At 41.9% G+C, this 25355-nt stretch overlaps 1 protein-coding gene across 5 annotated transcripts in view; it reads left to right on the forward strand.

The window, feature by feature from the left end:
* The window catches only part of MYO1B (myosin IB), a 185098-nt gene that overhangs the window by 22744 nt on the left and 136999 nt on the right, over positions 1–25355 (forward strand). For all 5 annotated transcript variants that reach the window (XM_084643733.1, XM_084643735.1, XM_084643732.1 and 2 more), the window contains exon 2: positions 10105–10245. In XM_084643733.1, the coding sequence (XP_084499859.1) occupies positions 10111–10245 (135 nt within the window). In that variant the 5' untranslated portion in view covers positions 10105–10110. The remainder of the gene's footprint in view (positions 1–10104; positions 10246–25355) is intronic.

A 25355-nucleotide genomic window follows, 5' to 3' on the forward strand; every position in this document is an offset into this window, starting at 1 on the left:
TCCCAGTCTCTATTCAAGCCTAAGTTAATTTTATCCAATTTGCAAGTGAATTCCAATTCAACAGTCTCTTGCTGGAGTCTGGTTTTGAAGTTTTCTTGTTGTAATATCGCAACTTTCATGTCTGTAATCGCGTGACCAGAGAGATTGAAGTGTTCTCCGACTGGTTTATGAATGTTATAATTCTTGACATCTGATTTGTGTCCATTTATTCTTTTACGTAGAGACTGTCCAGTTTGACCAATGTACATGGCAGAGGGGCATTGCTGGCACATGATGGCATATATCACATTGGTGGATGTGCAGGTGAACGAGCCTCTGATAGTGTGGCTGATGTTATTAGGCCCTGTGATGGTGTCCCCTGAATAGATATGTGGGCACAGTTGGCAACGGGCTTTGTTGCAAGGATAGGTTCCTGGGTTAGTGGTTCTGTTGTGTGGTATGTGGTTGCTGGTGAGTATTTGCTTCAGGTTGGGGGGCTGTCTGTAGGCAAGGACTGGCCTGTCTCCCAAGATTTGTGAGAGTGTTGGGTCATCCTTCAGGATAGGTTGTAGATCCTTAATAATGCGTTGGAGGGGTTTTAGTTGGGGGCTGAAGGTGATGGCTAGTGGCGTTCTGTTATTTTCTTTGATCCACTTCCTGGACACTACAGTGCTAATAAACGATGGTCACATAAACACCACCCTATACCGGAAACCTACTGACCGCTATTCCCACCTACATGCCTCCAGCTTTCACCCTTACCACACCACACCACACGATCCATTGTCTACAGCCAAGCTCTGCGATACAACCGCATTTGTTCCAACCCCTCAGACATAGAGACAAACACCTACAAGATCTCTATCAAGCATTCTTACAACTACAGTACCCACCTGCGGAAGTGAAGAAACAGATTGATAGAGCCAGAAGAGTTCCCAGAAGTCACCTACTACAGGACAGGCCTAACAAAGAAAATAACAGAACACTAACCCAATTTAGTGTGTCTTTTGCTATAGAATTCTTATGGCAACTGACCACTAATGTTGTGACATTGGATTCTCAGTAGCTGGGAATTGAGATTGTTTCCCTGTGCAATTGTTCTCTGTCCCCTTTCATGACTTCATTTTAATGCATACACAAATTAAAACATACTTCCTCAATATAATATTGCATAACTTTTCTACCACTTGAGAAACGTGGAGAATCTCATAGTACCAGCCAACAGCTGTTGTTGCCTTTTCTGTTGTGGCAATATTTTTGGATGAGTGGGGTGAGTGTTTTGTCTTTATGCTGACACAAACATTGCTAAGCATTAGAAATTGTTGCTGTTTAATTGACTCTTAATAAAAACATTCCCTCACTCTTAATATAAATAAATATACCTCACTATCTCTTGTTTAGCTTTCATAATTCACTGAACCCGTTTGTGGTTAACTAGTTGAGGAATCTGTGAAGTCCTCTGAATGTTTGACGCTTACTGAAAACTAACAAAACATTGAGCAAAGTTTTAGAAGTGTTTTTTCAATTCTAGATAAGACATAACAAGCATTGTTTAATTTTAAAACAAAGCCAAAATTGCAAACTTCTTTAAAATGGTAAATATTGACTGGTTCAGAGTGTAACTGCAGTAAACTATTGCCTGATGGGGAAAAAGGTGTTCATAAAATGGTCATCTGTTGGCCAAAGCTTAAGGTCGTGTACAGGATCAAAGGAAGTGTTTTAACTTGTATAATATCCTTGGTCTACAACAGGGATTGGCAACCTTTGGCATGCGGCCCATCAGGGTAAGCCCCCTGGCAGGCCCAGCCAGTTTGTTTACCTGCCGCGTCCACAGGTTCGGCCGATCGCGGCTCCCACTGGCCGTGGTTCGCCGCTCCATGCCAATGAGGGCTGCAGGAAGCAGGGGCCAGCACATCCCTCGGCCCATGCCGCTTCCTGCAGCCCCCATTGGCCTGGAGTGGTGAACTGCGGCCAATGGGGGTTGCAGGAAGCGGCATGGGCCGAGGGATGTGCTGGCCCCTGCTTCCTGCAGCCTGCATTGGCCTGGAGCGGCGAACCACGGCCAGTGGGAGCCGTGATCGGCCGAACCCGCGGACGGGGCAGGTAAACAAACTGGCCTGGCCCGCCAGGGGACTTACCCTGGTGGGCCGCGTGCCAGAGGTTGCTGATCCCTGGTCTACAACATACCTGTCAGAGAGTTTTGAACCTACTCTCCTTCGAGCAGGAAGTCATTGGGCTCCAAAGTCCTCTTGCTGTTTGGCAGTTGTCATCCCTGCCCTGCTCTTTTTCTCAGTCCTTTCATTGCCACATCTCAGCATCTTTGAACAATCTTGGGAGAAGCAGGAGGCTATAGGCTCTCTCCCTGAAGAAGAGTTCCAGGCAACAGAAAGGTTACATCCACAATGCTGCTGCTCCACTGTGCCCTGCTCTGTCCCAAAGACTGAAGAGTTGGGGAGTCAACAACCCTTGCTAATGTTTTCCTGGGTTAGAATCAGCAGTTTGTTACATGCTGGATGCTGAGTGCTCTGATGTTGGGTGAACAGAGCACCATAGTTTTCTTAGTCAGTGAGTGTGCCACGAATCTAGATTGTCGTCACTGTGCCCAACAGGGGCTGTTTCCCTGTCAGCATGCTCTATTTCCTGTATATATGTATTCTGTGCATCAGCTTGAGGGCAGTGGCATGTGGTTTTTTTGTATAAAGGAACATCATTAACTTCCAAATCCTATTTCTTTCTGAATTTTTTTTTTGCCTGCTTTTGTCAGATGTGCCACAAAATTACTCTGACAAAAAAAGATTAGCATTTTCCCCATTTCTCAGTTTCACTTGTGTCCATTTGGCAGCATTGTGTATCTAGTCATTTTCACTGTTTCCTGAATGTGGTCAGAAAGTTTACTTTATTTGTGTGGGTCTATTATGCAGTGATAGGGAAATGAAACATATGTAAGTGGGATTGCAAAATCACAAAAACTGACAGGGATGCTGAGGGCCAGGTATGGTACCTAAAGCTACTTCTGACTCCTCCTAGATTTCAAGTTGTTGGTGTCGCTGATAACTTGGCCTTTAATTTCACAAATGTTTTCTATAGAGAGTAGACTAGATGGCAAGGACTACTTTTTTTAACCATCCTGAAACTGCAGGTGTGCTTGAGTCCAGCGCTACATACGCTGTCAGGAGAGCTTTGGGTACTGAGGCACTACAATGTCCTCTTTCACTGCAGCAGCAGTTGAGGAGGAAAACAATTAACTGATATACCCTGCCAATAATAGCTGCTGTGCAATAGGTAGGGCCCTACCAAATTCACAGGTGTGAAAAATGTGTCCCGGACTGTGAAATCTAATCTCCCTAATGAAATCTGGCATCCAGCCAGGTGCTCTTACCCTGCACAGGGCTCCTGCTGCTAGTCTGCAAGGGTGAGGAGGAACAAGACTTCCTTTTCCCCTGCAGGGCCGGGTCAGACACACCTCCAGGATATCTCCCAGCTGCAGGAAGCTCTGCGGCTTCAGCTGTTATGTGTGCTCTTCTCCCCACCCCTCACAGGGGCAGCTGTGGCTCCAGCTATTCCCCCCCACCCCCCCATGAGGTGGCTGTGGCTCCAGCTGTCAGGTGGGAGACTGCTGGGTAAACCAGACATATGGTAACCCACCTCCACATACCCTCACTTCTGTGCTGCTGGTGGTGGTGCTGGCTTTAGAGCTGGGTGCTCAGCCAGCAACCTTCCTCTTTGGCTGCCCAGCTCTGAAGGCAACAGTCCCTGCCAGCAGCAGGGCAGAAATGAGGGTGGCAGTCCCCAGACTCCCCTGCAATAGCCTTGTGACCCTGACTGCCTTTGGGACCCCTAGGGTAACAACACTGAAATTTCGCATGTAAATGTCTGAAAACATGAAATTGACTAATTTTAACCACCCTCCTTCCCCAGCAGTGAAATTGACCAAAATGGACTGTGAATTTGGTAGGGCCCTAGCAATAAGTGAAGAGGTATATTAATTGTCACCAGCTTCCTGTAGATGTGCAATGCTTGATTATTACATCATATTTTGGGGTGTGTGGATGGCATAGGAAAGCTCTGGCAGTGTCATTATGTATGGGAGTCCTTAATACAAATAGTATTATACTTCCTCCTTTGAAGAGGGGTGAGTGACTTTAACTGTACACGTTTTGCTTGGCTTTAGCCTCTTTTGTTGTGTTGGGCTTCTTTTTACAGTATTATTTGGTGCTCATTAAAATGTTCAGTTCTGCTGCAGTTCCTTTAGTTGGTTCCTAAAAATGCTTGTGAAATGGTCTATCATTTATTATTTTAAGTATTTTAAGACTGTTCATCTATGTGTAAACTTACTGTAAGTCTTGTGAAGTGTATCCGATCTTAAATTTTGCACTTGAAGTCTTAATGCACAATGTTGTCTAGATTATAAAATAGTCTTTGTTTTGATAAGGAATTTGTATTAATTGATTATTGGTGGTTGTCTAAATATGCAAAATTATGGTAATGTCATCACAATTTTTATGAATTGACACCCTTATGGGTGGGTGATTTTGGGCCTCACCCATCTTACTTTCAAAAATAGGAAAAATATTTTTTTGGGTTTTAAAATGCCCCCTTCCTCAATGTTAAAAAATATAAATTAAGCTTCAGAATGCAGAACAAAACCGTTTCAGTTCCATTTCCTGGCTGCGCAGCACAGTAACACGAAAACTAGAATGCAGGATTTGATCATACATGTAAGTTTCATGCTGTTCCTCAGTTATCTGCCAGTTCTGTTACTGTGAGCTGGTTGGAAGGTAAAGTTTGACAAGATTCCTATTCTGAAGTGGTACACCCACATCTTGAATACTGCATGCAGATCTGGTTGCCCCATCTCAGAAAAGATATATTGGAATTGGAAAAGGTACAGAAAAGGGCAACAAAAATGATGAGTATGGAACAGCTTCCATATGAGGAGAGATTAGTAAGACTGGGACTTTTCGGCTTGAAAAAGAGATGACTAATTGGGGATATGATAGAGGTCCATAAAAGCATGTCTGTGGCAAAAGTAAATAAGGACGTGTTATTTACTCCTCATACCCAAGAACTAGGGATCACCAAATGAAATGAATAGGCAGCAGGTTTAAAACAAAACGAAATATTTCTTCACACAACGCACAGTTAGTCTGTGGAACTCTTTGCCAGAGGATGTTGTGAAGGCCAAGACTATAACAGTATTATAAAAATAACTAGGTAAGTTCATGGAGGATAGGCCCATCAATGGCTATTAGCCAGGATGGGCAGGGATGGTGTCCCTAGCCCCTGTATGCCAGAAGTTGGGAATGGGCGATAGGGAATGGATCACTTGATGATTACCTGTTCTGTTCATTCCCTCTGTGGCACCTGGCATTGGCTACTGTTGGAAGACAGAGTACTGGGCTAGATGGACTTTTGGTCTGACCCAGTATGGCCGTTCTTTTTTTTTTTATTTTTAAGCGAAAATCTGTGCTAACACTCAAATTAGGGTTCAGGGAACAAATATGTCTGTATTGACCAAGCAAATAGAATTTATTGCAATGGAAGGGAAGACTCTGATCTAATAAGAGCGGTCTGTGAGAGAAGAACAGGAGCATAAAGGGAGTAGAGAGTAAGTTGAACATAGACGAGGAGTCATTGGATAGGGGCACTAGAAGCCAATGCTAGACTGCAAAGCTTTATGGCTTCTTTCCTAGACTGCGTGGGGACAGGAGAGAATCATTGTTGACTGCAGTGTTCCAGCTAGACATGAATAAAGTTATCCCAGGCATTGTAATGACTAGATAAAAGCAGTGGGTGGAAAACACCTTGCATCACAACAGCGTGTGGACACAAAACACTGAACTAGTATTGCAAGCCCAAGGTTTTCCTTGGCTTGTTGCAGCATGTTTTTATCTAATATAGACAAGATTCTAGACAATTGAACATGCTCTTTTGTAATGTAAAATTCATTGAAATCTATGCAAGTTAAGTGGGAACAGGGCCAGGAGGAAGAGTGAGGAAGGAGGAAGCTGCCAGTGAATAGGAAGAGAACAGGGATGGTATTGTGGGATGGAGATGGAGTATACTCTGGGGATGATGAGGAAGATTAATAGGGGAGGGAACTAGCAAGTGGGCGTGGGAGAGTTCAGAAAATATTTGGGGAAAAATCTGATTAGCAGAGTGTAAGCGTTTTGTTCTGAGCCAACTTCTTGTTGTACTAAAACTTAATAATTTACAACTGTAAACTTTACACAACTCTGTTTCATACAGTGTATCCAAACAAGCTTGATACAGCTGTAAATGGGTTAGGTAAATCTGGGGTTTGCCATTTCTATTTAGGTTATATTTATTAAGCTTTTCTACCATCTTAATACTACACAATTTCAGTACCTCTATGAATCTTTCTCAGGTCAGTAATTTGCGTAGAGAAATAATCAAAGCAAAAGTCATTCTTGTGTTTATATACAAAAGCAAAACATAATTTTAACACATCTGACGTTTAACCAACTTGCCTGTTTTGTTTTTATAAGTGCCACCCACAGCACTGGCTAATGCTGGCTAGTGGCAGTGAGGTTTTGTTTTTAAGCTTGGCAACATTAGCTTTACCTAATCCATTCAAGAAGGGTACCATTGCTTTATAGTTGAAGGGCAAAGACTTTCAAAAATAAGTCTCTATTTAGGAAGTTGGGTGACTTTGAGAACACATTAGCTCTGTTTCAGGTTGATGGGAGCTGCTGGGTGCTCAGCACCTTTAAAAACGAGGCAATTTAATTAGATGCCTAACATGGATTTGAGCTCCAAAGTTTACAGATCCATTTATGAGTGTCTTGGCTGAAACTTATTCCCTTACCAGTGCAACAGAGGACTTCTAGTTTTCTACTGATATATAGCGTTGGCTCTTAGTATTTCTCCAAAGTCCTCTTTCTTTAGCAATAATACTTGGCATTTACAGTGCACCATGCGCTTTCAAACTGCTTTACAAACCTTAATGATTCTGTTTTAATGCCTCTTCCCCACCATTCTATTCTGTTAGCATAAGTCTAATTGTTTAATGTGTGTTTTGCATTATTGTTGGTTCTTCTTAACAATATCTGTATACTGAAAATCCTTTTCCAGTTGCTGCTTCTCTGTCCTCTTTCTAAACTAAATCCATCCTGCAAGCTTGCTTAAATCCTCTATTGTGACAACTGTGCCAGAGTAAGGATTGCCGATAGGATCTGAAAATGGTGGCTTAAACCATTTGGATTGTAGAATATTTTTGGATCATATCACTTTCAATGTAAGGCAAGCGTTTGGCGTTCAAACATGTCCTTTAAATTACTGAGATTGATTTAGAAAAAAATTGTTGAATCACACTGTGTAGCCAGCATATTGTCTCAGTTTTACTATCTAGGTCAGTAATATCTTCCTGTTCTAAAGCTGATAGAAATGACCAATGATACTATGATGCTAGATTACTGCAAAAAAGTCTTAGGAGTTCACAAGGTTTATTCACTTCTTTCTCAAATACTATCAGTGGACTGATCTCTGTAAGTCATGCACTGTTCTTGCTTTGAATACTGGGACTGGTGACTTGGTACCCTCCTTTTGTAAGTGCCTCTTGTAAGTGAGCAGTATATGAATAGGCTTAATGGCTTGTGTACTCCTGGTCTTGAAATTCCATAGCAATGATGCGTTTAGCATGGTCGGTGGTTTGTAATTTCAGAGTGGTAAATGAGATCTACTGGCTAGACTTAAATTTTAGGTTACAGTTGACCATAGTAGGGTTTTGTGCTAGCTGAACTTTTTTTTGGTACTGACTCAATATTTAATAAATTACATATTCGAAAGGACTTTTTTTTTTTAATAACAGCTCATACAAAATAGTTGAACATTAGTTGCAGAGAAAAATTCCATGGAGAGTAAATATACAATTTAAAGTCAGATCAGTGGTTTCTAAAAAGTAGTTTGATGGGGATGAGTGGAAAAGATTTACAAATCTAAGTCATATCTATGGCATGACTTTTTGGGGGGCATTTTAATATACTTTTTACACTAATTCAGGAACTAAGGTTTTTTTAGGACTAAACCAAGATTTTGATGAAATGGCTTTCTCCAATATGCAAGGAAATGCTCTCTTGTTTGTTTAGCAAGACTGACCTACCAACAGTTGTCTACCACAGTCTAGCATGAATATGAGACAGCTTTCACATATCCATGTGAATTTCGAAGATTCACAGGTTTGGTTAAGGTTGGGAGTCTTGTATCTATTACTTCTGTTAACTTCCGGTGGAGCTGCAAGTTTTCTTGGTTGAACTTAGAATAACATCAAACATGCCTTGAGTCTGGGTTGATGATTTGAGTGATATCTGAACTACAACTCAAAAATCAAATAGTGCATAATTATGCGGTGGTCATAGATGCAAATAGGAGGTAAAGGGATAGTCTGGACTGAATAGTTTCAGATTATTTTTTATGGGAAATCATGTAAATGTGATAGTAGTAAATATGCAAACAGTTTGCTTACCACTGACCGTATAAACTACTAATCTCCTGCAGAAACTTTATTTAAACTTTCTTTCATAAGAAAACAAGAAAAAATAACACAAAACTATAATTCGTTGTGGAGGAATCGATAGAAGATGACAGTCCAGATACTTATTACTGACTGGTCACTGCTCATTAGTATGACTATTCATTCTACTGTTATAAATTTGCATGGCTGTACAATTATCTCAAAACTTACTTGAGTTTGTGATGTCACAAGGCTGTTCACCTATCTGGAGCTCAACATTTACAATGCAGTCTATGATAAATTATTTAATTTTGTTGTAAAAACGTTTACATGTGAAGATGAATTCCTCAGCTTGACCCTGTTCCTCAATTTTCTCCTGTCCCTACTAAGGGAAGTTTAGAGTATATCTACATAGCAAAGAAAAACCTGTAGCTGTCCTCTGCCAGCGGACTTGGACTTGTGGGGCTCGGACTACAGGGTAGAAGGGTCCCACAGCTCAGGCTGTAGCTGAAGTCTACATGGCAGTGAAACAGTCCCGCATCCCAAGCCCTGTGAGTCTGAGTCGGCTGGCATGGGCCAGTTGTGGGTTTTTCTTTTTTTGTAGACATGCCCGTAGTTTTGGAGCCGTTTATTTTCTATTTGAATTGAAAAGATCTGTTCAGGAAATTATCTATGGTTTCAGCAAATGAAGTTGGAAGAAAATTATTGAATGTCTGCACTCCAGTTGAAAGGAGTTGTTAAGAAAATTAATTATTTGACAAAGAACAGTAAAGCTATAGTTCTACAGTGATTGGGTGGTAGACAATCCAGACTATTATGTTGTGAATACTAAGGAAAGATTCTATTGATAAAGCCAAAAACATGGGAAATGCAATGTATAGTTTAGAATAGCTTTCTTGTCCGACTTAAGTCAAATAAGTGGTTTTACTTTTAAGAATCTAAAAGATTGTTTGGAGTAGTGGAGGGAAGGTAAAGATGGGAAAAGTTGAATCAAATTAGAATACGGAGAGTAAGCCCATAAAAAGCAGTGACTTTTTATGAATATCTGGGCATTCTAAAAAGTCAGTAGAAAGTTGGGTTTGCGTACACTTGAACATATTTATTGTAATCAAAAAGTCTGGATTGTATGCATAAGTTGCAATTCAGTTCTTGATTTTCAGTTTTAAAAACAATTGACTTAAAAGTGGGAACTCTTCATTAAGTCTCTGGAAAATCTGCTTGCATAGGAACTTCAGGATTGGGACCTAAATTTGAAATATATCCATATGAATTAACTGCAAATCAAAACATTTACTTTCTAGCTCATCTTTCATGAAAACAAATAAAGGAATCTTGGGATCTGACCTGTTGGAATCTTTAGCTTGAATTGCCTCTCAATATCTGATATATAGCAAACAAGGGCTGCGTCATAGGACTTTGTGGGCTGTTTTGGGTGCCTTTGTTTTATGTCCACATTGCTTTGAATTGTTGTGAATTCTGACCTTTCTAGATTTAAAAATATAACATTTTGAAAAACATTGAATAGAAATGACACTCGATGTATTTATGTTCCTGCATGATGTTCAGCCAAACTCCTGGATGGCTCCTATAAATGTGAATAAATAGACCCTTTCAAATTAGTGGTGCTCAAATTGTTTTTCCTCTCCCAATAGAGGAAAATGGCCAAAATGGAGGTGAAGACGTCACTTCTAGACAACATGATTGGAGTGGGAGATATGGTCCTTTTAGAACCTCTCAGTGAAGATTCATTCATTAACAACCTAAAAAAGCGCTTTGACCACAGTGAAATATATGTAAGTATATGCTGCACAAATATCTTGTTGGGGGGCTATTTAATCCTCCTTTTAAAAAAAGTGTTTAGAATTATGTTGTGTAGGGCGTGCATGTCTACTGCACACCATGGTATGTATAAATTACGTTAGCTGGAGGTACTTAACACTTCTTTTTTTTTTTTTTAAATTGTGACCTAGGCCCTCCTGTATTCAGTCACTTGCTTCTCTTCTTCCTCAGAGGTGTTTCAGAATCCTTTGCACAGGTCACATGTTGTTTTAAGATGGGATTTGGATCCCATCACTTTTAAAAGAAGACGCTTTGGGAATTAACAATGTAAATAGTTTGATCCTCAGTTGTATCAAGAAGACACATTTTCAAGCAAATCTGCTTCTATGGAAGGTAGGATATAAGTAGTCTGGCATCTCTTTTCATGATCCACAGGATGAGTATCATTGATATGGTATATAAACCGTAAAAATTTAGAGTGTTAATGGAATTACTGGTTTCAGAGGAACAGCCGTGTTAATCTGTATTCGCAAAAAGAAAAGGAGTACTTGTGGCACCTTAGAGACTAACCAATTTATTTGAGCATGAAGTGAAGTGAGCTCTAGTTCACGAAAGCTTATGCTCAAATAAATTGGTTAGTCTCTAAGGTGCCACAAGTACTCCTTTTCTTAATGGAATTACTCTATAGGGATTAGCTGAAACATGAAATGTTGTCGCTTGCAAACAAAGCATGTACACAAGCATCTGTGGTTCTGCTTGCAGCTGGAAAAGTGGTTTGTAAACTTGGATATGTGTGGGATTAATCAAAATCTTCATGTGTATTTATCTTTGAGAGGTGATAAATTAGGAAGCAGAAGTATGTTCTAATGGTTACATCAGGGATTGAAAATAGGACTCCTGTCCTGAGCCCAGTTCTACGACTGGTTCTTTGAGTGGGCTTATAAAGATGCATTACTTCTGTGTCTTAGTTCCTTCCTTTTTAAAATGTATATAGTATACCTATGTCACTGGGGCAATGTGTGTGTAATGTGGTTCAAGAGCTTTTAGATCACTGAATGAAAGGCAGTGCTTGAAAAATGTACTTAATAGATAGAAGATGAAAGCTATGAGCCGAAGTGGAGCCAAGCTCTCTAAGCCATAGCACCTGCAACTTAATGGAATAAAAGAGTTGTGTACCATATTTAATTTTAGTTTATCCTCAATCCACTTTCTATTTAATTGTTCAAAATGTTACTTATAGTATGTTTCTTGATTGTTATGCATTCAGTCCTTCCATGACTTCATTCCACTTTCTCCTTTCTATCCTATAACAGATAGTGGTTTATCTGCATTGCTTTCTGTATTTATTTCCTCTCTTTCCACTCCCTTTGTGTGTCTCTTTATTCCCCTATGTTATGTGTTCTCCCTGCTCCACTATATATTCTTTACTGCTTCTCTCTCCTCCAAAATCACTCTTTCACTTTCTTCTCCCACCCATATCCACGCACATGCTGTTGCCCACATCTGCTCGCTTAGCCATATCCATCCACTCTTTTCACATGTAGGGCTTGAAGAATTGACTAGTCACCTGATAGCTAAGGACTCAAGTAAGGTAAGTAGTTCGCATTGTTACAGGTAGTGTTGAGAGGAGGAGCCAAGGTGATCCCCCAGATGCAGGGAGAGGAGAAGGATTCCTTTCAAGGTGCTGTGTGAGGAATTCTCTCCTTAAGGGAGCTCTGTTATTTGTAGTCTCTGATAATCAGGCATTAAAAAACTAAAATATGAAGCTTCCTTTGGCTCCTTGAAGAAGGATGTATTTTTTCCCCTCTCTCCCTTCCATCCCCAGATGGAGGAGGGTGGGTGAGAGGGACTCTGATAATCTGCCGTTCTCCTAGCCTTTTTCTGGGTGGTCCTCCCCAGTGAATAGCACGTCTAGTGCTTCCCTGCCCATCCTGGCTAGTAGTACCCTGCTGCTGCTCACAGCTTTCTCAAGATGTAGCACCGTGTAATTGACCTGATTCTTGTCAGTTTCAGCGTTGACCATGGATTCCCAACAGTAGGGTGAAAACTAACTAGCCTGATCAGTTTTCACTCTGTTAGAGCAAAGTGAAAACATGAAGAGCAGAAGAGGTGCTGTCACTGTTTGTGTGCAGACTTAAGAACATAGTACAGTGCTGGTTTATCCTCGGTTCATGTTTGGAAGGTTGTTTTCTTAACTATAAGGGCTAGAAACTTATTCTGTGAAGAAACCCTAGATTCTGCCGCAGATGTTCACTTAGGAAAGATGCTTGCTTGCCATTAGGGAGTGGATTGTTGAAGCACCTCAATTTTAGGGAATATAGAATAGAAAAAGTTTGTGTATTTTTACTCAACTTTGGGAGATTGGACATTTTTTCTGGAGATAAGTCAGACTTGTATACCAAATGTCTAATTTAATTTTTTTAAAAAATGTATAGAATAAAAACTACCTGAATTATGTACCGTTTTCAGTCACTTCAAAAATGCACTCTTTGAGGCAGTTACATCAAGAGATTTAGCTTCTCAAAATTCTAATTCTGTTGGCTAAGGTGATAAAGTATTAGTGCAGAGTAATTAATTGTATTATTTGCTTTGGCAAATAAAGGAAGGTGTCATTTTCTTCAGTAGTATGGGAACATTTACATTCCAGGTGGAAAATCCTGACACTTAAATACATTTTGCTGAAAAGTTTGCTGCCAAGCAAAAAGACCTTTCAAACAGGTAGTTCAACTCCTGTTTTTGTAGGCTGGATAGGAAGGATAAATGATATTTCAACCTTTACTTTACTTTACTTTTTATTTGACTTTACTTATCACTTTATTGTTTGGTCTTAAAAAACTCAGTTTACTAATCCACCTATTAAAGATGGAACCGTTTAGATGAAAGCAGAGCATTTACTATATTAAAATATTTAATTCATAGCCAATAAAAGCAATAGCTGTTTCAAGGAAGTGCCAAGTAATGTACTGTTGAGTAGACTGGTTATCTGGTTTGTGATATTTAATAATTTTATGTATTAAGCAATTCAAGGAATGTTATTTCAGGTCCAGATCAATTGTATTTTGCAGCTATGTAAATTTCACCCCCACAATTTTGTTTCCTGACGCTTTTTAAAATTGCATGTGGACAGAGTTTTGTTTATTACTGCATTTCCTGTTTATTTTTTAAACAGCAAAAAACCAGCCCCCACTTCTCCCCTCCCATCACAAAATCTGAAGCCCATGAAATACATTTTTTCACTTCTTTTTTTAGACTTAAGCTTGAACACAATGAATCCCTTGTTACAGCTGGAAGTAATGTATGTTTTAACATATAGGACCTCACGTTTTGCATGCTATCATGGTGAGCAAAATGAGACTACTGAAGAGCTACTCTTAGAGTTGAACAAAGCCTGCAGACTTCAGTTCATGCCTGTTGCATGAACCTGGCCCTGCAGGGTCCATTCACAGGGCAATAGGAATGGATGTCTTCTTTCCTGATTAATTTGTAGATTCAAGTTCCTCCCTCATTTCAGTGTTCAACTGTAGGGGTTACAAAACCAACCAAACAGCATTGTCCATTCTACTGTCTTTTATGCCTACACAGCAGTTAACTAAGGCTTTGTCAACATCAGTTTTTAAACAGTTTTTAGTAAAGTAACATATATGGTTTGTGTCTGAACGTCCTATTTGTTACAGTTTTACAACCCTGTTAAAAAATCCTGTTATAACTCTCAAAGGGATTGGCCTGTGGAGAATAGACTCTCTAACATGGACTATGTATTTATTTTTTAAAGTTAATTTTTGCAGAGAGCAGAGTCTGCTACATAGACGCGTTAGCTGGTCTTTTTAGGTAAGCTCATAATTTAAAGCTCGTAATTAACCAATCCAGTGCTAAAGGACAAAGTAAATAGAATTTTTACAGGGTTCTTTCTGGGGTGGGAGGGAGAAATAGAATACTCTTCTCCCCTTCAAAGCCCTTTCCCCTCAGATGTTTGGTTGGTGGATGTGAGTTGTTGCCGATCCAATGGCTGTCTCCTTCCACGTCTCTGAAATTCCATCTCATCACTACTACAAATGGTATCTGCTAAGAGCTCAACTCTGCAGGACATTGGGTGTATACCATCCCCTTTGTAGGCACTGTGTTGCCTTCAATAAGTTGGAACTTCCATGGTTATGTGCCTCTGGGCTGAGTCAGGATTTAGGTCTGAGTGCATGTAGAATGTTTACTTCCAAAGTAGGAAGTGTAAATGTACAGGATTGTTACAAAAATTCAGGAGTTGGGAAGGGAGAAATGACTGTATCCCCGTTTTTCTTTCTTCTCTTAAAACACATCTTGGCAAATTCACATATTCAGTGTTTGCATACAAGTGAGTCCCTCTTTAAGCATAGAAATGAAAATTTGTATTTTGGTATCTAAGTTGTTAGAGAAAAAAATAGGAGACAATTCAGTGTTTCAAAAACAGCATGTTCTTGGGCTCACAGGAGGAAAGAAGAGTGCTCATAATAGAGCACTGGCTACTGAATTGGTTACATGTTGTACATTTTCATAAGTTTTTTTTTCCTTTTTTTTACAAAGTTTAATGGAGTCGGGTGTTGGGTTGCATTCCAGAGTGCAAAGCTGGAGACTGTGCCTATAAAAATAAGCATAAAGGCTAGTTTAATTGGAGTTAGGCCAAATGTTCTAATAATTACTCTAGGATTTTGCAGTAATCTTGTGTTGAGTGGTTCTGGGGCTCACTGGGTAAAGTGCATGTGTTGATTGAAAATGAGAAACTCAGTTTAATTGTGCCTGGAAATGGTTGGAGTGAGGTATGATTCTGCATTTCTTTTCTCACTTAAAAGCTCTAATTGTTGGTAAATATTTTTGGCAACTTTTAAAGAAAATTTTGCATCCAATAAGTTTACATCCCTTTTTATTCACATTTTTTCAAACATCTGAGCAGCGTTCTGCCGGTACAGATGTTTACAGAAAGCAAACTCCAAACTTGAGATTCTTTTAATCAACCAAATGAATTTCATGATGAAACTAACCTTTGTTTTAAGGGGCAAAAATTTAAAGGTTAGGCTAGCCAATCAGTAAACAGAAGATGTAATTTAGTTGGCCAGTCACATAGCTTGAATATCTGATCACTAATACTGAGTACTTGGAGGTTCCAGTCAAGTTTGTGAACAACTCAGACTAAAGTTTGTTCACACAACATTTATTGAACACCTTCAAACAGTGAACTAATTCATAAAAGTCACAATCTGTCTGTGGGTAATTTGTGGGGGAGGCAGCTTCATTCCCTAAATACATTATTGTGAATTGTTCATCCAGCTCTAACAGTAACTTCCTCTTATATTCTGGCATGACTACAAATGGTATATGCCATTAGCGGTTCACTGGATAACAAAGACTTGGTTGAGTATGTGTTTGCATACGAAACTGAACCTCATTCCTGGACAGGGTGGGCTTTTTCTCGTGTTTAAAATCCAGAAATGTTAAGGGGAAGTGGGAAATGATTGACAAGGGGGCCTGGTGTATTTGTGCTTGTGGGAGTTTTATCAGCAGGGCCTGATCTTGGCCTACTTTTCCTAACAGGAAAGGATTCAACTCTGAGTACTCCAGTCTTTCAAAGTCTGTCATCCAGGTGCATCATTTAAGTGGCATTTGGGGGCCAAGTGCTAAATCTGGAGCCACATTTATTGCATGCTGCTTTGATCAAGGCTTCCCTGTGTCCCTCTACCCTGTCTACTCATTCACAGATCTGTTGAGGAGTCAAAATCACTTCAACCTCTATGTCATAAATATAAAGGGAAGGGTAAACCCCTTTGAAATCCCTCCTGGCCAGGGGAAAGCTCCTCTCACCTGTAAAGGGTTAAGAAGCTAAAGGTAACCTCGCTGGCACCTGACCAAAATGACCAATGAGGAGACAAGATACTTTCAAAAGCTGGGAGGAGGGAGAGAAACAAAGGGTTTGTGTGTCTGTCTGTAGTCGTCTTGGCCGGGGACAGAACAGGAATGGAGTCTTAGAACTTTTAGTAAGTAATCTAGCTAGGTATGTGTTAGATTATGATTTCTTTAAATGGCTGAGAAAAGAATTGTGCTGAATAGAATAACTATTTCTGTCTGTGTATCTTTTTTGTAACTTAAGGTTTTGCCTAGAGGGGTTCTCTATGTTTTTGAATCTAATTACCCTGTAAGATATATACCATCCTGATTTTACAGGGGGGATTTCTTTATTTCTATTTACTTCTATTTTTTATTAAAAGTCTTCTTGTAAAACACTGAATGCTTTTTCATTGTTCTCAGATCCAAGGGTTTGGGTCTGTGGTCACCTATGCAAATTGGTGAGGCTTTTTATCCAACATTTCCCAGGAAAGGGGGAGTGCAAGTGTTGGGAGGATTGTTCATTGTTCTTAAGATCCAAGGGTCTGGGTCTGTAGTCACCTAGGCAAATTGGTGAGGCTTTTTACCAAACCTTGTCCAGGAAGTGGGGTGCAAGGTTTTGGGAAGTATTTTGGGGGGAAGGACGCGTCCAAACAGCTCTTCCCCAGTAACCAGTATTAGTTTGGTGGTGGTAGCGGCCATTCCAAGGATAACGGGGGTAATATTTTGTACCTTGGGGAAGTTTTAACCTAAGCTGGTAAGGATAAGCTTAGGAGGTTTTTCATGCAGGTCCCCACATCTGTACCCTAGAGTTCAGAGTGGGGGAGGAACCTTGACATGGTGGCACAGTGGTGGGATTAACCTGAAATCATTTTGAGATCCAGTTGAGATTTTTTGAACTAGAAATACAGATTTTAAAAAGGAATTTTTAGGAAGTCCAGAAGGCAGCTTTGAAACTGAAAGCAGCTTGGTTTCTCTCTGCTTTGTGGCCAAGCAGAGACAAAAGGGGATTATCTTGTGAATTGCAGGTTTTCTTTGCCTGGAGGCACGGTACTTAACTCCTGCAGGGAAATTCACAGTCTTCCAACCCAGAGGTTTTTTTTTTTTTCTTCCTAAAAGTAAATAGGGGGTGTGTGCTCTACCCATTTGCCTGGAGACAAAAGTGGCAGGGTTTTTTTTTTAGGATTTTGATTTTTTTTTGTTTTACAAGGAGCACAGGTTTGAAAAGAAATTTTTTTCTTCTTTGGGCTGGGTAAGCAGGTTTCCAAGTAGTTGGAGGTTTTTTGCTTTAATTTGGGCCCAGAGCAGAGACAAGGGAATTGTCTTTTTCTGTAGGCTGACAATCACTATCAGAGAATAGGTATTCTATTCCAGCACAGCAAAATTTTACAGCCAAGTTTTGTTTGTTTATTTCTAAACCTCGGGTGTAAAGTTAGTTAAAAACAGAGAGGTTAGAATGGCCAAATCCTCAGCTCGACTACAGCTGGAATTAGCCAAATTTCAGGCTGAGGAAAAACAAAGGGAACATGAAAGACAGATAGAACTCATGCAGCTGAAGAAGGAACAAGAAAGGGAGGCAGAACAACACCAAGAGGCTGCCCACAAGAGGGAAATGGAGGCAAGGAAGCATGTGGAGGAGGAGAGGGAAAAAGAGAGGAAGCATGTGGAGGAGATGGAGAGGATAAAGGCCCAGCAGAATATACCAACAAACCCTAGCAATCCTTCTCCAGGTACCACTTCCCATCCCAGAAAGTTCCCCACCTACAAGGCAGGTGATGATACTGAGGCCTTCTTAGAAAACTTCGAAAGGGCCTGCCTTGGGTACAACATCTCTACTGACCAATACATGGTAGAGCTGAGGCCGCAGCTCAGTGGACCCTTAGCTGAGGTGGCAGCTGAAATGCCTAAAGAACACATGAACAAGTATGAACTGTTTAAATCCAAGGCGAGAGTCAGAATGGGGATAACACCCGAGCAGTCTCGTCGGAGGTTCAGAGCCCTAAGGTGGAAACCAGACATGTCATTTACCCGACATGCCTACCACATTGTAAAACATTGGGATGCCTGGATATCAGGAGCAAGTGTTGAATCTCCAGTAAATTTGCCCTTCCTAATGCAAATGGAACAATTCTTAGAGGGTGTTCCTGAGGAAATAGAAAGATACATCCTAGATGGGAAACCCAAAACTGTAATTGAGGCAGGAGAGATTGGAGCCAGATGGGTGGAGGTGGCAGAGAAGAAGAAAACTGGTCGCAGTTGGAGCGGAGACCAGAAGGGACCACCCCAGACCACACCCTATTACCGGGGGCCGCCCAAAGCCCCACCTACCTCCCAAAGAACCCTCCAGACCCCTTATCGTCCCACCACCCCGTTCTCCAGCAACCCTCCTCGCCCCAGTGACCCGTCAGCTGGACGATGTTTTAAGTGTAACGAGCTGGGGCATGTAAAGGCCAACTGCCCCAAGAACCCCAACAGATTACAGTTCATTGCACCGGAATCACACCAGAGGTCCACAGGCCCAGATACCTCCCAGATACCCTTGGAGCGGAGGGAAACTGTGAGTGTGGGTGGGAAGAAGGTCACCGCGTGGAGGGACACCGGAGCACAAGTGTCAGCTATCCATGCTTCCTTAGTGGACCCCAATTTAATCAACCCAGAGATCCAAGTGACGATTCAACCCTTCAAGTCCAACTCTTTCAATTTGCCTACAGCCAAGTTGCCTGTCCAGTACAAGGGCTGGTCAGGAATGTGGACTTTTGCAGTCTATGATGATTATCCCATCCCCATGCTGTTGGGGGAAGACTTGGCCAATCATGTGAAGCAGGCCAAGAGGGTGGGAATGGTCACCCGCAACCAGGCTAAACAAGCCGTGAGGCCTAGCTCTGTTCCGGAAACTTCTATCAGGACCCAGTCAGAGGTGATGGACCTGGACCCCAGGCCAATGTCTGCAACAGCAGTAGTGGATCCAGTCCCAGAGACCCAGACGGAACCAGTCCCAGAACCGGAACCAGCCAAACAACCAACACCAGACCCCGTGTCAGCACTGAATCCAGTACTTGCAACCTCAACACCAGAGGGCCCCACCGAACCTGAACTGGCAGCAGCCGATAACCCTACACAAGAGGCTCAGCCGGAGCCTGAATCCCAACATAGTGCACCAGCGGAGAGCGGTTCACAGTCAACAGAAACAGCTCCATCCCCTATATCGCTTCCAGAGGGACCAAGCCTAGGTCCACAATCCCATGAGGAACTGATGTCTCCAGCATCAAGGGAACAGTTCCAGACCGAACAGGAAGCAGATGAAAGCCTCCAGAGAGCTTGGACGGCGGCACGGAGCAACCCACCGCCTCTCAGCTCTTCTAATCGATCCAGGTTGTTGTAGAAAGAGGACTTTTATACAAGGAAACTCTTTCTGGGGGACACCAGGAAGACTGGCATCCTCAGAGACAGTTGGTAGTTCCAACTAAATACCGGGCCAAGCTCTTGAGCTTAGCCCATGATCACCCTAGTGGCCATGCTGGGGTGAACAGGACCAAAGACCGTTTGGGGGGGTCATTCCACTGGGAGGGAATGGGCAAGGATGTTTCTACCTATGTCCAGTCTTGTGAGGTGTGCCAAAGAGTGGGAAAACCCCAAGACCAGGTCAAAGCTCCTCTCCAGCCACTCCCCATCATTGAAGTTCCATTTCAGCGAGTAGCTGTGGATATTCTGGGTCCTTTTCCGAAAAAGACACCCAGAGGAAAGCAGTACATACTGACTTTCATGGATTTTGCCACCCGATGGCCGGAAGCAGTAGCTCTAAGCAACACCAGGGCTAAAAGTGTGTGCCAGGCACTAGCAGACATTTTTGCCAGGGTAGGTTGGCCCTCCGACATCCTCACAGATGCAGGGACTAATTTCCTGGCAGGAACTATGAAAAACCTTTGGGAAGCTCATGGGGTAAATCACTTGGTTGCCACTCCTTACCATCATCAAACAAATGGCATGGTGGAGAAGTTTAATGGAACTTTGGGGGCCATGATACGTAAATTCGTAAATGAGCACTCCAATGATTGGGACCTAGTATTGCAGCAGTTGCTCTTTGCCTACAGAGCTGTACCACATCCCAGTTTAGGGTTTTCCCCATTTGAACTTGTATATGGCCGTGAGGTTAAGGGGCCATTGCAGTTGGTGAAGCAGCAATGGGAGGGATTTACACCTTCTCCAGGAACTAACATTCTGGACTTTGTAACCAACCTACAAAACACCCTCCGAACCTCTTTAGCCCTTGCTAGAGAAAACTTACAGGATGCTCAAAAAGAGCAAAAAGCCTGGTATGATAAACATGCCAGAGAGCGTTCCTTCAAAGTAGGAGACCAGGTCATGGTCTTAAAGGCGCTCCAGGCCCATAAAATGGAAGCATCGTGGGAAGGGCCATTCGTGGTCCAGGAGCGCCTGGGAGCTGTTAATTATCTCATAGCATTCCCCACCTCCAACCGAAAGCCTAAGGTGTATCATATTAATTCTCTAAAGCCCTTTTATTCCAGAGAATTAAAGGTTTGTCAGTTTACAGCCCAGGGAGGAGACGACGCTGAGTGGCCTGAAGGTGTCTATTACGAAGGGAAATGTGCTGGTGGTGTGGAAGAGGTGAACCTCTCCATGACCCTTGGGCGTATGCAGCGACAGCAGATCCAGGAGCTGTGCACTAGCTACGCGCCAACGTTCTCAGCCACCCCAGGACTGACTGAACGGGCATACCACTCCATTGACACAGGTAATGCTCACCCAATTAGGGTCCAACCTTACCGGGTGTCTCCTCAAGCTAAAACTGCTATAGAACGGGAGATCCAGGATATGTTACAGATGGGTGTAATCCGCCCCTCTGAAAGTGCATGGGCATCTCCAGTGGTTCTAGTTCCCAAACCTCATGGGGAAATACGTTTTTGCGTGGACTACCGTAAGCTAAATGCTGTAACTCGCCCAGACAACTATCCCATGCCACGCACAGATGAACTATTAGAGAAACTGGGAAGGGCCCAGTTCATCTCTACCTTGGACTTAACCAAGGGGTACTGGCAGGTACCGCTAGATGAATCTGCCAAGGAAAGGTCAGCCTTCATCACACATCTCGGGCTGTATGAATTTAATGTACTCCCTTTCGGGCTGCGAAATGCACCCGCCACTTTCCAAAGACTTGTAGATGGTCTCCTAGCGGGATTAGGAGAATATGCAGTCGCCTACCTTGACGATGTGGCCATATTTTCGGATTCCTGGGCAGACCACCTGGAACATCTACAAAAAGTCCTTGAGCGCATAAGGGAGGCAGGACTAACTGTTAAGGCTAAGAAGTGTCAAATAGGCCTAAACAGAGTGACTTACCTTGGACACCAGGTGGGTCAAGGAACTATCAGCCCCCTACAGGCCAAAGTGGATGCTATCCAAAAGTGGCCTGTCCCAAAGTCAAAGAAACAGGTTCAATCCTTCTTAGGCTTGGCCGGTTATTACAGACGATTTGTACCGCACTACAGCCAAATCGCTGCCCCACTGACAGACCTAACCAAAAAGAAACAGCCAAATGCTGTTCAGTGGACCGGAAAGTGTCAGAAGGCCTTTAACAAGCTTAAAGCGACACTCATGTCTGACCCTGTACTAAGGGCCCCAGACTTTGACAAACCGTTCCTAGTAACCACAGATGCATCCGAGCGTGGTGTGGGAGCAGTTTTAATGCAGAAAGGACCTGATCAAGAATTCCACCCTGTAGTGTTTCTCAGCAAAAAACTGTCTGAGAGGGAAAGCAACTGGTCAGTCACTGAAAAAGAATGTTATGCCATTGTCTACGCTCTGGAAAAGCTACGCCCATATGTTTGGGGACGGCGTTTCCACCTGCAAACCGACCATGCTGCACTAAAGTGGCTTCACACCGTCAAAGAAACTAACAGAAAACTTCTTCAGTGGAGTTTAGCTCTCCAAGATTTTGATTTCGACATCCAACACATCTCAGGAGCTTCTAACAAAGTGGCTGATGCACTCTCCCGTGAAAGTTTCCCAGAATCAACTGGTTAAAATCGTCCTTGAGATGTGGAAAATATTGTTAGTCTTTATGTACTTGGTAGTATATTTAGAGATGCATGTGTCTTATTAACTCTGTTTTCCTAGAGCTCCAGGAAGAAATCCCAGCCAGTGTTTCACCCTAGCTGAGATTTGGGGGGCGTGTCATAAATATAAAGGGAAGGGTAAACCCCTTTGAAATCCCTCCTGGCCAGGGGAAAGCTCCTCTCACCTGTAAAGGGTTAAGAAGCTAAAGGTAACCTCGCTGGCACCTGACCAAAATGACCAATGAGGAGACAAGATACTTTCAAAAGCTGGGAGGAGGGAGAGAAACAAAGGGTTTGTGTGTCTGTCTGTAGTCGTCTTGGCCGGGGACAGAACAGGAATGGAGTCTTAGAACTTTTAGTAAGTAATCTAGCTAGGTATGTGTTAGATTATGATTTCTTTAAATGGCTGAGAAAAGAATTGTGCTGAATAGAATAACTATTTCTGTCTGTGTATCTTTTTTGTAACTTAAGGTTTTGCCTAGAGGGGTTCTCTATGTTTTTGAATCTAATTACCCTGTAAGATATATACCATCCTGATTTTACAGGGGGGATTTCTTTATTTCTATTTACTTCTATTTTTTATTAAAAGTCTTCTTGTAAAACACTGAATGCTTTTTCATTGTTCTCAGATCCAAGGGTTTGGGTCTGTGGTCACCTATGCAAATTGGTGAGGCTTTTTATCCAACATTTCCCAGGAAAGGGGGAGTGCAAGTGTTGGGAGGATTGTTCATTGTTCTTAAGATCCAAGGGTCTGGGTCTGTAGTCACCTAGGCAAATTGGTGAGGCTTTTTACCAAACCTTGTCCAGGAAGTGGGGTGCAAGGTTTTGGGAAGTATTTTGGGGGGAAGGACGCGTCCAAACAGCTCTTCCCCAGTAACCAGTATTAGTTTGGTGGTGGTAGCGGCCATTCCAAGGATAACGGGGGTAATATTTTGTACCTTGGGGAAGTTTTAACCTAAGCTGGTAAGGATAAGCTTAGGAGGTTTTTCATGCAGGTCCCCACATCTGTACCCTAGAGTTCAGAGTGGGGGAGGAACCTTGACACCCTACTACTTGTATTTTGTCTGCTTGTGTAGTTTGAACACTATTCTTTTCCTCCTTGAATGAGTAGAAATGGCGTACATTTAGGAGGAGCATCTTAATACAAGAATGAACCCCTTTTTACTGTAACTTCAAAACTTTCCTGCATATATTTTGGTGCAAAATACACGTGGTACAAGCGGACTACTGTGACCTGTTGATCTGATTATTGCTGATATATGGTACACTGAAATGGGGTTTATCAGTCAGAGTGCAGTGAATGCTATACAGTTTGATGCATAACTGTACAGTTTTTTGTAGTTTTGCAATTCAGTACACTCTTATTTTTGTCTGACTTGCATAATTATTTCATGTCTGTTTCTTAATATTCATATAACACTATAATGAACTACGTGCAATTAGATGATGTCTTTTACTAGCCAGTCAGACTATAGGCACTTGTATAAACACTAAACTGTTATTCTCTAACCATATTGTGAATATACAGACCTTTCTACTTTGGCTACTTGAATCTGCACTGATTTGTTCCTGTAATTGGAATTAATCAGCAACAAAGATGATGATTTAGCTTCACTTCCTTCAGTAGAAGTAGCCTTTAAACTTTTCATGGCAGAGGAAGAAACAATATCATCCTAGAACTATAGGGCTGGAAGGGACCTCCAGAGGTCATTTAGTTCAGCCTCCTGTGCTGAGGCAGGATCAAGTAAACCTAGACCAATCCTGACAGATGTTCATCTAATCTTTTATTAAAAACCTCTGATGGGGATTCCACAGCCTCTCTTGGCAGCCTAGTCCAGAAATTAGCTATCCTTTTACTTAGGGTGACCAGATGTCCCGTTTTTATAGGGACAATCCAGTTTTTTTGGAACTTTTTCTTATATGGGCGACTCTTCTCTTCCCTCCCCTCCCCCCCCCTTTTTTTTTTTCACAGTTGCTGTCTGGTCACCCAACTTATACTTGGAAAGTTTTTCCTAATATCTAACCTAAATCTCCCTTGCTGCAGATTAAACTGGTTACGTCTTGTTGTGCCTTCAGTGGACATGGAGAACAATTTATCGCCACCCTCTTTATAACTGCCCTTAATATATTTGAAGACTGTTTATCAAGTCCTTCCTCAGCCTTCTTGTTTCAAGACTAAACATGCCCAGTTATTTTAATCTTTCCCCACAGGTTTTTTTCTAAGCCTTTTATTATTTTTCTTGCATTTTTCTGGACTGTCTCCAATTTTTCCATATCTTTTCTTTAGCGTGGTGCCTAGAACAGGACACAGTACTCCAGCTGAGGCCTCACCAGTGCTAATAGAGCAGGACAATTATTTTCCATATCTTAGATAGGACTTTTTGGGGTTAATACACCCCAGAATATTAGTGTTTTTCACAGCTGCAACACATTGTTGACTTGTATTCCATTTGTGATTCACTGTAACTCCCAGATACTTTTCTGCAGTATGACTGCCTAGCCAGTTATTCCCTATTTTATAGCTATGCGTTTGATTTTTTCCTTCCAAAGTATAGTACTTTGGACTTGTCTTTATTGAATTTCATTTTGTAGATTTTAGACCAATTCCCCAGTTTATCAGGGTTATTGTGAATTCTAATCCTGTCCTCCAGAGTTCTTGCAACCCCTCCCAGCTTGGTGTCCTCTGCAAACTTTACAACCACACTCTCCTCTCCATTATTCAAGCCATTAATGAACTTATTGAATAGTACTGGGCGCAGGATGGACCCCTGGGTAACCCCACTAGAGACATCTTCACAGTTTGACAGCAAACTCTTGTTAACTGTTCTTTGAGTATGGTCTTTCAACCAGCTATGTGTCCACTTTATAGTAATTTCATCTGGACCACATTTCCCTAGTTTGCCTGCAAGAATGTCATGTGGGGCTGTGTGACCTGAAAAGCCTTATTAAAATCAAGGTATCATGTCTGTAGGCCCCCCCACCCCCTTCCAATCCACTAGATCAGTAATCCTGTCAAAGAAGGAAATTAGGTTGGTTTTTGCACAATTTGTTCTTGACAAATCCATGCTGTCTGTTCATTATTTACCCTAGTATCCTCTCTACTTACAAATTGTTTGTTTGTTTGTTCCAGCACTTTTCTAGATGTCAGCCTAACTTCGATTCCAGGTCCCTTTGTTCCACTTTTTAAAAGTAGGTACTGTGTT

Source organism: Lepidochelys olivacea (genome assembly GCF_965140295.1).
Source record: "Lepidochelys olivacea isolate rLepOli2 genome assembly, chromosome: 11".
Classification (NCBI taxonomy): Eukaryota; Metazoa; Chordata; order Testudines; family Cheloniidae; genus Lepidochelys; species Lepidochelys olivacea.